We start from the raw sequence: 12973 nt of genomic DNA on the forward strand, positions 1-12973 counted from the left end.
AAGTGGTCTACTGGGAGCAGTGCTGGTTGTGGAGTCTGACAGCTTCAGGAGTAGAGCAGTAGTGGAAGAAGTATTCAGATTATTTACTGAAATAAAAGTACTAATATCACACTGTGAAAATACTCCACTGCAAGTAAAAGTCCTGCATTCAAAACCTTACTTAAGTAAAAGTATGCAGCCTAAGTATTATCAGCAAAAATATGAAAAGTGCAAGTATTCATTGTGCAGTAAAATCTTCCCTGTCAGTGTTTTACTATTATATGTGATGTTTCTGGATTAATATTACTGCTGCATTAATGTGTATGTTGCATTTTACTGCTGATGTTTAAGGTTGTGCTAATTTGAAGTCCTTTATATACTGTTGGGTAGTTTCATCTACAGCAATGCATCATATTCTATAAGAGCATCATATGTTTGTAGTGTCGCTGTCATGTGAGAACCATGAATCTCTAAAAAGTCAACTTTTTATGATGTCAAAAAAACAGCCGATGCATTTTCCAGCTGATCCAAGAGGCTTTTTAAATAGTTTATTTAGCTGAAGAAGTAGGAGGATTTTCTCAACACTTAAGAGGAATTATAAATTTGTTGGAATTATAAAGCTATAAATTCTTCGTATTCTCTTTCTTATTTATATGTATTCTTTATTGGCCTTTTTTAAAAGTTATTATGTTTTGTTTTTCTGTTCTTATTTTATATGTTTATTCCTGCACACTGCCTTCTCCTCCCTGATCTCAGGACTGTAAATTGTGCAGAATGTCATTCAATAAAGTTTTATTTGAAGAAAAGAACACGTTGCCATGACAGCGCCCCTTGTTGACACTCTGCTGCTCGTCCAGCTAACAGGCTAACAGGCTAACTACTGTTTAACTGCTGTTTAACTACTGTTTCACTACATTTTAACCACATTTTGTGAGCTTGCACGATATTTCACGATGGTGAGTAATGTAATCTCTCTTTTTATATTACAGTATTGTTGTTGGAATAGAGTTAGCATGAGGTAGCTTAGCATCAGACAGATACAGTGCTTTTAAATGATGTGTTTTCTCTCCAGCCACCCAAGACTAAAAGCAAAAAGGCTGCGAAGGGGAAGTCTTCAGCCGTGGTGGACGGTCTCTCAACGGATGAGATGTCCAAGGATCAGGTCAGAGCTGCTGAGCTTAGCTGACTTTAGCATCAAAGCTGTCAAACTGTGTTAAAGTAAATGATATTGCCCAGCTCTGGTTCAATCACAAAGAAAGATGTCCCAAGCTTGTTTTTCTTTTTGCTCCAGATCTTTTATTACTGATTATCTCCCTAACTTCTCACCATTACATTGATACACTCGTGCCAACATTGTTTCTCCTCCTCATGAGCTATACTTTTGGTATCACACATAAGATTTATGACAGGGAACATTTTACTGCACAATGAGTACCTTTACTTTTAATACTTTCAGTATATTGTACTGGTAATACTTATATACATTTAGGTAAGGTTTTGAATGCAGGACTTTTACTTGTAGTGGAATATTTTCACAGTAAGTTATTAGTACTTTTACTGAAGTAAAGGATCTGAATACATCTTCCACCACTGATTACAGCTTACTCTCTGGACCTGTAAATGATTTGTACTGGACCACAAAGAGAGCATTTTAGTGGCCGACAGAAAACACTGTTTTCACTGAGAAAACAGCTGTTGAGCAGTTTTGAACCCCGTTGCTTTAAACAGACTGTTAAACTGAGATACATGTCTGTCTTACTCAGAGCTGCACTGGGTAGAAATGGAGCAAATATGATATGAAAAAAATCATATGCCTCTGGTGTCCTCTGGTGCTACTAATGGCATCTCCAAGATTTCACAGACCGGAGGAAAACAACCAATCAGAGCTGACCTGGAGCCTGCCGTCTCTGAGCAGCTGTCAATCACTTGCAAACTCTGATTAAATGGCAGCCCTGATCAAATATGAATCAGTATTCTGTTACCGAAATTCCTGTTACCTCAAATATTTTCAGAAACATCTTATAGTGTACTGTATAGCTGTAAAATGAGAAAGTTTGTGAACCAATGTTGGCACGAGTGTATCAGTAGAGTAATGGTGAGAAGTGTGACTCATGATATGAGACTAGATGTTTTACATTTGTTACATAGTAATATAGCACAAGTGTTGTCTTTTCCTGGTTTTAAAGGCTGCATTAGTTTTAGCTGTTCTATTAGTTGCCTTTACCCACTTAGTTATTATATCCACATACTGATTATTTATAGAAAAATCTCATTGTACAAATATTTTGTGGAAGCACCAATGGTCAACTTTACAATATTGTTGCAATATTGCTATTGAGGTATCTGGTAATATCTATTTTGATATTTGGTTTTCTCAGCCCAGCCCTAGGTTGAACTCAAATGGGTATAAAGAAGTAGGGCTGTACAGGAGCACTGATTGGCCAGCTCTTATTGTGTATGCTGCACGGTGCCGCCATCCTCTGTTGTGTGAAGGAAAACTCATCTATTCTGACCCCACAAAACTGACACAAGTTGTCTGTGACCTTTCAGCTGGAGGAGCACATCGTCCGCCTCCGGGAGGAGCTGGATAGAGAGCGGGAGGAGAGGAGCTACTTCCAGCTGGAGAGGGACAAGATCCAAGCCTTCTGGGAAATCTCCAAGAGGAACCTGGAGGAGGAGAAGGCCGGGCTGAGGAACAGACACAGGGAGAGAGATGAGGCACAGGAGCGCCACCGATCGGAGATCACTGTGAGCTGCACACACACACACACACACACACACCCACACACAGCCACACACAGCCACACAGCCACAAATTATACTTTTTTCCCCCCTGGATTTTACTGGAATATTTCATAAATTAGTTTTTTAAATTGTATCTTTGATTATATACTGGCAAGTTTTAGAGAAACAAAAAGTAACCAAAACCAAAAGAAAATTGAAAGACAATCAAAATCCTTAAAAAAAAAGTAAATATACAAATTAATAAATACATTTACTTTGTTTTATACATCCTATTTATTGTTTCCCAGGTCTGTGCTGCTCAAATCTGCAGACTGTATATTCTTTTATATGTATCCACTCAGTTGACTTCAACAGCAAAAATATTCTTTAATTATTCTTTACTTTTCATATACTGTTGAATTATGATGTTAAATCAAAGGCAGCGTTAGATTTAATTCAGTGGTGCCAGAAAAAAACATATTTATCATTTACGTTTTCTAGTAGTTTTTTGTGTAAAAATAAAACATACTTATCATTTACATTTCTAGTAGTTTTTTGTGTAAAAAAAAATCACAACAGGACAAGACTACATTATTCAACTGAATAAATTGAGTATGTTGAATCTTTTAACACTAAATCACATTTGACTGATGGTTTGGTGTCCAGGTTTACAAGCAGAAGCTGAAGCATGTCCTGTCTGAACAACACAACACGATCTCTGGGCTGAAGATGGACGGCGTGGCCTCGACCTCGCTGATGCAGAACCAGCACACGCAGTCAGAGCTTGGGCTGCGGAGAGAAGTGCACGGCCTGCAGTCGGACTTCAGAGAGAGGAAGCTCCACAACGAAAACTTCATCAAGGAGCTCAAGCTGGTGAGTCTGGCTTTATTATTACATTTGAGTTTTTACAGTTGTCTCTTACCACAGACATGTCGCCTTTTGATTCTCATCAGAAACACCAGGTGGAGTTTATGGAGCTGACAAACAACTATGACAGAAGAATCAGAGGTGAATGAACACAAATTCTGAGTTTCATTCAAAAACTGCTGTCATAAACTGAAATAAACATTTTCCCCTCTGTTGAAATTCAAATAGAGATGGAGGTGAAATTTGGCAGGAAAATGGAGACAATGATCGTAATGGGGGGCAAAAAGCGGCGGGCTGAGGTCAACGAGCTCGACAACAGAATGGAAAGTCGCGTTTTGACTCTGATAGAAGACCACGACCGAGCTCTCAGAGGCGCTGAGGAGTACTACTCTGCTATTCAAATTAAAGTGCTGGCGGATCAGAAGGTGCTGAAGGTAAGAGACGTTACAGACTCACCACAGAAAGAAAAGAAAAGCCGCAAACTGAATAGATGAGCAGAAACTCAGAGGACTAACAGCTCAAAGTACAACAAATAAAAACTCACAAGAAGTGTTTCTACAGGACCTTAAAGGTGCAGTATGTAGGATTTGGCGGCAACAAGTGGTGAGGTTGCAGATTGCAACCAACTGAAACTTCTCCTGTGTCCAAAGCGAGTAGGAGAACTATGGTGGCCAACGTGAAAACATGAATGTCCCTATCTAAAGCCAGTATGAATTTCTTGGTTTTGTAAACCAGCAGGTATAATAGCTGTGTGTCCACACTGGCATCATTAAACTTTCACTTTATCCCTTGTAAAAACATTTAATGCCATAAATGTGAAATGGTTGATGTAGTTTCACTTTATTTGGAGTCAACAGTGTATGTACTGTAGATGGGTCATACTATTAACATTCACAGAAGGCCATTATTGTTCATAACTACATATAGATAATAAAATTAACAAATTATTTTATAATTTAAAAAAAATAACTTGTTCTCAAATATTTTTTTGCTCACACAAACAAGCTAAAGTAAAATTCACTTATATTATACTTATATATTTTGCATTTTAATTGTTTCATAAAGATGTTTTAGAATTTTTGCATCTTCTGTCCAAACTTATTGTCCTATTATTTGTAATTATTTGAGAATTTATAAGATTTTCTTACAGTAAAATAGGTGAATTTATGCACAAATAATCACTGGGTCTACTTCAGCCTATCAGGTTTTAAGACATACATTAGTCTCCACCTTTAAATAATCCCAATTTGCAAATAGTTCTTTTGCTCTCACAGAAACAAGTTCGTGGAGCTACCATAAAAATCACTTTTATTATTATTCTTATATATATATACACACACAGTACATATACTTCCAATTAATTTTAATTGTTTCATAAAGATGTTTTAGCATTTTGCACCTTCTGTCCAGACTAGAATTAAATTAATTGTATTTATTTGAGTTTTTTTAGACATTTCTTACAGTAATAGTGGTCAATTTACACACAAATATTATTGTCCACCATCAAATAATCGCAGTTTGCAAATAGTTATTTTGCTCTAAAGGGGTTCCTGTAGCTACCGTAAAAGTCACAAACATTTTGTATTTTATTCGGATCACAAAGTAACACATCACATTCATTTTTGAGAATTTTTGAGTTGTACTAACCACGACTCATAAACTTTGACGTGAAGATGTTAAAAAAACTCGAATGAAGTAGTTTTTTAGGTGTCTCTTGTTTTATGTGCCACACGGTTTGTTTGTTTGTTTCTTTAGGAACAACTTGCAGAGGCGACGAAGCTGCAGGCGCGAGTAGACAAAGAGTTTTCAGCAGCTGAGCAGGAGAACAAACGCCTGAGTGAGTCTCTGCAGGAAGCCCAACAGAAGCGGTCCGAGCTCGAAAAAGAGCTGCAAGACTACAACCAGACCAAGGCCAAGATGGCGGTGCGTTCACTGCACAGAGTTCAGAAAGCATCATGACACATTGAACATCACTATCTTAACTTAGGTACAAATATATTAAATGAAAAAGTAAGCTGATTTCTACGGATGTCAAAGTTAATGCAAATTTGTTTTAACGCCACTAATTTCTTAAACGCATTAACGCAATACATTGTTCGGAGGTTGAGTGAAGATACTGGCATCATATGAAACTAGAAAAACCTAAGGAATCCATTATTACCAACCAAGGAGGCTAAATAACACTCCAAACTTATGCTAAGTTTTGGTGAGGAAAAACTGGCAGGGCCATTTTCAAAAGGGTCCCTTGACCTCTGACCTCAAGATGTGTGAATGAAAATGGGTTCTATGGGTACCCACGAGTCTCCCCTTTACATACATGCATACTTTATGATAATCACATGCAGTTTGGGGCAAGTCATAGTCAAGTCAGCACACTGACAGCTGTTGTTGCCTGATGGTCTGTTACCTGCCACACCTACTGTAGTTGTCTCTGACTGTTTTACAGTTAAATGGATGATTTATTCAAAAGAAATGAAAGCACACTGACATGAACTATTAAAATGTTATAACTGGCTGAAATGATGGAGAAACTATGAACCCCACAAAAAAACAAAACCTAATGATTTTCCTTCAACCTGCTGATAATGTGTCTGACAGATGACTAGAGCTCGAGTGAAGGTCATTGAAATGGAGCAGAGAGACCTGATGGTGAAGCACGAGCTGCTGCTGCAGGCGTCTCAGAAGGTAAACTATCATTGAGTTATCATTGAGTCACGTTTTACCTTCGTTCAGCCCGGCAGGTATTCACATGAATGCTTTCATCAGGTTCAGCAGGAACGCGATGATCTGTTGAAGAGGCAGACGGAGGCTGTCCTGGACGTTCAGCAGAAGAGCGGACTGAAGGAGTTGATGCTGGAGAGAAAGTTGTCAGCGCTGACAGAAACTGTGGAAAAGAAGGAAGCTCAGCTCTGCGTCGCACTCTCGGCCTCCAACGTCGACCAAACTGCCGGCAGCAATCCCGCGAACAAACTTGAGGTACGGTTTTATACGCACGTATCATTTCCACCAAGTTTATTCTGGAAAGGCTAAACGCCAACAAATATGGATTGAAGCAGAATATTTGGTAACACCTTATAATAACCATCATTTATAAATGGTAAATTGATAGTTAATTAAACTTGTCAATAGTTATTTTACTGTTAACAAACAATGAAATGATAATTAATGTTTACTAATTGTTAGTAATGCCCTAATTTTTGTTATTTTATCAGTAGTTTATGTAAGATGAAATAATTAGTTTACAGATTATATATTGTATCATAGCTGATAAAAGACGATAATTACATTCTGATTACATTAGTACACTATTAACGGTTTATTGTTGTACACATTATAACATTTTATATACTATATTTCATCAAAGTTTTCGTTAATAATTACCAAATGACTTGTAAACTTTAAAAAAAATTGTTTGTAAAAACATCTATAAACATATAGACAGATGGGACGATTATTAACCATTGACAAAGTATTAACTATCTATCTAAATTATGTTTATAGATGCTTTACAACGTATTTATTAACCACTTTAACAATTTATTATAATCATCAGTTGCAACTTTATAATAGCCATCCAAATAATGTTTATAACCAATTATTAAGCATTAACAAAGTGTTACAAATATCTGGTCTATCTATGTAATATTTATATGTTTTACAAACAATTTCTTAAGTTTAAAATAATCATAATAATCATTATATAAAACATTAATTTTGGACCCGTCAATTTTTTAAATGATTAATTCACAAATCGGCATTTTTTTGGAAAAGCCATACTTTTATTTGGCACCTTTCGAAAAGCTCTGTAGATGTATTTTTTTTTTTTTTTTTTTAATGATTCGTCTACATAGAAATGTTATCAGCATACCCTTTAAGATTTTTTTTTTATATTTGTGTGAGCTTCAAGAACAAAAATGTGAAAGTGTTTTTCCTGCTTCTAGGAAATATTCGAGTCTAAACAGGTCACCATCAGCGCCCTCCAGTGTGACTTGGCTCGAGATTGTCAGGTCAGTTAACTCAAAAGGGTTTTAATGCATTCACGGCTGTGCAGTTTCATTTCACAACCAGCTGAATAAAATATAAATGTGTGACCTGCAGGAGTATGACGACCTGCTGCAGACCAGTAAGGAGAAGCTGAAGGCGTTGGGCGTCCTTCTGTACGACTTCCGCTTCAGGCCCTCGAAGCAGATCCTGGGTTGACAGACTCGGGTCCAGAACTCTCCTGGACCTGCCTCCAAACACTGAACTCAACCAGGTGTCAGGTTTACACTCACCTGCTCCACCTGGATACTTCCCATCCCAAACTACTTGACCTCTCTACCTTGGTCTCATTTGATCATTTCCTAAAGACACGTTACATAATTAATATGCAGTTTACTCTTGATGTTCTTAATGTTTTTAAATGAATGTACCTCCTGAGGTCTTTTATCCTGGTTATTAAACCATCCTGCTGCTGACAATTCATATCTTTGTATTGATGCTGCTGGTGAGGACGGTGTTTACCAGGTAAACTCTAAACCACAAATTTACTGTCATGTTGTTAAACAACAATAAACTATATTTTTGTCATAATACCTATGACTCCAGACATTTATGTGACAATTGTAACTTCTTAAATCTTGATTTTCCTCAACGGACATTTTAATTAGTTTGCTCTTCATTTTAATTGGTGTCTTTTCAACAATTTGTGTTAATCCACTTGCTGAATTATTTAGGGTTATTATATTCAAGCAAGCATATTTGCCCACACACATGTTGATAAGAGTATTAAATACTTGACAAATCTCCCTCTAAGGTACATTTTTTTAACAGATTAAAAAAAATTTTAAAAAAATGAATTTGCAATTTATCGCGATTGACTACGGACAATCATGCGATTGATCACAAATTAAATATTTAATCGATTGACAGCCCTATATTTGATCGTGTGGAAATGAATAACTGTTTTTTTGTTAACATTTTCATTTAAATTTATCATTGTTGTCGGTCTATGATACGATGGTATGACGGAGTATTAGGGCCACATTCAGGAAAAAAAATAATTTGACATTATGAGAATAAAGTTATAAGTTTACGAGAAAAAAAGTCGTAGTATTATGAGAATAAAGTCATAATATAAAGGAGTAATTTTACGTGTTATTTTCTTTTTTTCTCGTAATATTACGACTTTTTCTCGTAAAGTTATGACTTTATTCTCTTAACATTCTGACTTTATTCTCGAAATCTCAAAAAAATGTTCCCTCAATGTGACCCTAATACTCGGTCGTACATTTGCTCTTTGGCCCTCACTGCATTGGACTTATATACTATATACTTAGACTATAAACTGTGTTACCTTCATCACAATGCTCAAATGACAGATTTATTTTTATTATTTTTGCCTGAAACGGCTCTTTTGATAGTAAAGTTTGCTGACCCCTGTGCTAAGCTAAGCTAAGCCTCTCCTGGCTGGCTTCATATTTACCGTAAAGACATGAGAGTGGTATCGATCCTCTCATCTAACTCTCAGCAGAAAGTGAATAAGCGTATTTCTCAAAATGTCGAACTATTCCTTTATTGTTCACCTGGAAAAAAATTGTCCAGTCTGAATATTGTGGTACATTCCCTTTACTGACATTCAATGTCAATACTTTACATTGCATACAAGCATATCGTATAGAAAAACTATGCACATCAACATTTACACTTTATATACACACAGTATGGCTTATGAAAAAAGCAGTCAGCTGCTCATGTCCAGGCAAATTAAACTCCACTAGCGTCAAATTCAAACCCGCTTCCTACAGCTGTTAACAAGACAGAGAGACTCCGGAAGACTTCAGGATCACTTGATAGATTTTTTTGGAAAATAAAAATCAGCTCTGAAACATATTTATTTAAATGTTGAGCTGCCGGTGGCACAAAATATTCCCTCTGAATGAAGTATTTGTCTTTACTTGTACTAAATGGAAAAGCGTTCTGGAATCTGATCGGTCAAAGTGAAAAATGTTGAAGGGATAGTTTGGGTGTTTTTAAGTGGGGTTGTGTGAGGTACTTATCCGTAGTTTATTTTCACTATTTAATTCACTATAGAAGGCCCTGCCCTGAAGGGGTCCTTGACACACAAAAGGTTGAGAACCACTGCAGTAGTTGATGGTCGGCGTGCCTCCTGCATCGAGAAACAGACAGGAGAAGGAAAAGGCCGTCTGACGGCGAGAAAAAGTGGTGAAAATATTCTAAATATAGTGTACACTTAAACAGATATTGTTTTTTTTAGGTGGCTAAAATACGTTTTTCTGCCGTCCCCGTCCACAGCACTGTATTGCTTTGCTCCGGTGCCGATATTCCTGTCTGTTTCTCCAAACTGGGGGCGTGCCCACCGTCATCTACTGTAAGTAATACACCTACTGTGGATAAGCACCTCATACAACCCCACTTCAAAACACCCAAACTATCCCTTTAATCATTCTCAAAACTAATTTAATCTTAATAAGCATGCTGTTGTTTAAAACTGAATATTCCTCCAATAAATTAATAATTAGAGCACCGAAGCGCGCTAACAGGGAAACAACTTGTTTTACTCAGAGAAGCTTTTCAAACTGTGTAACTTTGTTAAAGTAGCCTCATAAATGTTCTTTCAGGTCGCACCAAATGTGAGGCTGAAATCTGGAAACGGCTAATTTTGGAATTCAGTGGCCCTCTAACAATCTTTGGGATTACTCCACATCTGGGAATTATGACGAGTTGAGCTGCTTGGATCCATAAAAAGATTAGCCCTGATATCACATGCTTTACTAATAAAGAACCTTTCAAATGGCACAAATATGTTCATAAATGTATAAAAACTTAAATGTGGGCTATCGTGACAGCTCTTCCTGGCTGTTGGCACTCGTCGGCGTCAAGTTTATATGAATCCTCCGCGGGGCACTTTTAAACTTTGGCAGCGATGTGTACAGATTTTAAACTTTTTTTTAACAGTTAAAAGGTTCGTTAAACTTCTTAGTGCGTCTTTGTAGCATTTACTCAATGCAGGTTTGGAGACGTTTGTTTGCTCTTATAGTTTAAAGACGGTTTCTATCAGTGACCAAAACTCTTCTGTGTTCAATTTGACTGATACGTCAGGTGTAGTTTTTCATTAAAACATCTGAGTGGAAGAGCTTCCAAATGTTGTTTTATCAAAGAATAATCAGAATAATGACATGATTTTCAAATAAACTGTGTGACCAGAAAAACAGATGATGTAGTCCCGTACAACAGTTCTTTAAACGCAACCTTGGTGAAACTTGTCTGCTGTTGAGGTGTTTGTGAGGCTGTAGTTTGGTTGTAGTGGATTGTATTATATTACAGCTGCTCCACCGTGTGTGCAGTAAATAAAAGGTGGACACATTATTATAAACATGTCAATAACATGCAGTGGAACTACAGTCCTGCCTCATGAGCAGAAAATCTCTCTGATCTCTCTCTAAATGTCAAGTTTCAGTAAAGTAGAGTCTATAAATCACTGTTGTGTTGAACCGTTTCCATTTTTCTGGACACTGTGTAGTTCAGGGTCATTTGCAGTGTGTTAAATATTATCTTGCAGCTTTTAGTCAACACAGAGCACTGATTAACTTTTTAAGGATTAAGTTAAAGGATAGCTTCACAATTGTTCAAGTCTGTCTTAAAGCAATAGTTTAACATTCCTCCTGTTCGTACTGGATATTAAGAGATCCCTTCCTAATGTGGTTTCAATGGGAATGATGGAGGACAAAATCCACGCAGGCCTTGTTTGGTGCAAAAATGTATTCAAAGATTTATGTGAAGTTAATATGAAGCTTCAGCAGTCGGAGTTAGACAAATCATGTGAGTATCTTTCAAAGTTAAAGGCTTTCCTCTCTGTGTTTCCCTGTGTAGCTGCAGTGGACGAATACGAACACAAAGAGGGAATTTTGTACTAAAAAGACTTAATTTGTCCATTTTTGTACAGAGTGAAAACTGCCCTCCATCACTTCCATTGAAACCGCATTAAGGGCCTGATCACACAGAGTTGTTTTTTTTGCAGTCTGGGGACACTTTTTATAATTGTTTTCAATGAGAGTGACGCGTTTTGTGCGCTGCTTTTGTGTTGCTGAACGCCTCGCGTTTTTTCCGCTCTATGCGCCTCGTGTTTTTGCATGAGTTGAAAAGAAAAAAATCAACTCAGAGTGGAAAAGCGTCCGACGTCATTGTTGTGGTTTCTCATTGTGGCGACTTTTGCTGGATACCTGGAGCTTTATGACTTTACCAATTGTTATTACACGGCTTTGTTGAATACTAGATTCTGATTGGTCAATCAAAGCGTTCTACGGTCTGTTATTTCTTCATAGCAGACCGTTGCCATGTATAATAGACCGTTGCTATGGGCGCAGTTCTGATCTCGGACTCTGGAGGACCGTTTTGTGTCAAATTATTAATTTCTTAAGTAAGTATCTGTGTAATAAGCGGGATAATGTACAGCTAACGGGTCATTGTTGTGAAATAAACCCCTTCAGGATGATGCGGTACTTGAGATTTCAGGTTAAGTTGCTTTCATGAATTTAAACTGTACTATTTGGGTAGCGTACAGTGTCATGGTTTGTATTAAGGTAACGTTAGCACTCATTCTGTGGTTGCCTAGCAACAATATATCGGAAAAAAATTGTTGCAAACTGCAAAAAACTGTCTGATCGGGCAAATACAACACCTCACGTTTTCCACCTGTAAAACGTGCTGCTTGTGATCAGGGCCTAAGAAGGGATCTGTTAATGTCCAGTATGAACAGGACAAATGGTTACAACAAGAAAAACCTGTTTCAATATTCATATGTGAACCTGTCCTTTAACTGTTGTGGTTCAGCAGGTGAGACCATGACAAACAGCCTCAGCTGCAGCCGAACACACTGTCTTGTGGTTTCAGATTGTGTGTTTTAGCTTCACTTCCGCACAGTTACAGTAGTTTTAGTGCCTTTTGAGTTCTGTCTGCTCTTCTCTAACCACAAACAGTGCTGGAGTCACAGTGAGGGGCACAACAACAGTCTGACAACGAGATTAATTAGATTTTTTGGAACTTCAAATGTTCGTTACATTACGTCTCCACCGTATTAATATTCACTCTCCCTTTAAGACAGGTGAATTCAATCTCCTGTTTCGCCATGATCTCCAGCCAAACACAAACACAGACTGTAGCATCGTTCGCAGAGACGGTTTACAGTTTGTGTTCAATGTTTATACCCGCAACAGAACCGCGACATCACATCCTCTTTCTGGGGCTGAGTGCAATGTCAGTGAACGAAAGGCTAATGTCACAAACTGCTCTGCCGTGTTCAGTCCTTCTAGGATTCAAACCCGTCCTCCTGCCGGTGTTAATGCTCCGCTCTGCTCACTGACTAGAAATGAAAATTCAGGGTCCATTGTACTACAATTAATGA

General features: G+C 37.5%; 1 protein-coding gene across 1 annotated transcript; it reads left to right on the forward strand.

Annotated features, from left to right (window-relative positions):
* The first annotated feature begins 784 nt into the window (after positions 1–784).
* On the forward strand, positions 785–8144 carry LOC141764580 (dynein regulatory complex subunit 4-like). Its single transcript, XM_074629891.1, has 11 exons — positions 785–935; positions 1052–1141; positions 2530–2727; positions 3370–3576; positions 3657–3711; positions 3799–4004; positions 5326–5493; positions 6169–6255; positions 6337–6546; positions 7512–7577; positions 7669–8144. The coding sequence occupies exons 1-11, from the start codon at positions 933–935 to the stop codon at positions 7768–7770; spliced, it is 1392 nt and encodes a 463-aa protein (XP_074485992.1). The 5' UTR covers positions 785–932; the 3' UTR covers positions 7771–8144.
* Positions 8145–12973: the final 4829 nt, after the last annotated feature.

The sequence above is a fragment of the Sebastes fasciatus genome, chromosome 3, assembly GCF_043250625.1.
Source record: "Sebastes fasciatus isolate fSebFas1 chromosome 3, fSebFas1.pri, whole genome shotgun sequence".
Taxonomy (NCBI): domain Eukaryota; kingdom Metazoa; phylum Chordata; class Actinopteri; order Perciformes; family Sebastidae; genus Sebastes; species Sebastes fasciatus.

Coding starts and splice junctions, on each gene's coding strand:
- LOC141764580 (XM_074629891.1), top strand. Junction 6,256..6,336: donor TGCTGCAGGCGTCTCAGAAG/GTAAACTATCAT, acceptor TGCTTTCATCAG/GTTCAGCAGGAACGCGATGA. Junction 7,578..7,668: donor ACTTGGCTCGAGATTGTCAG/GTCAGTTAACTC, acceptor TGTGACCTGCAG/GAGTATGACGACCTGCTGCA.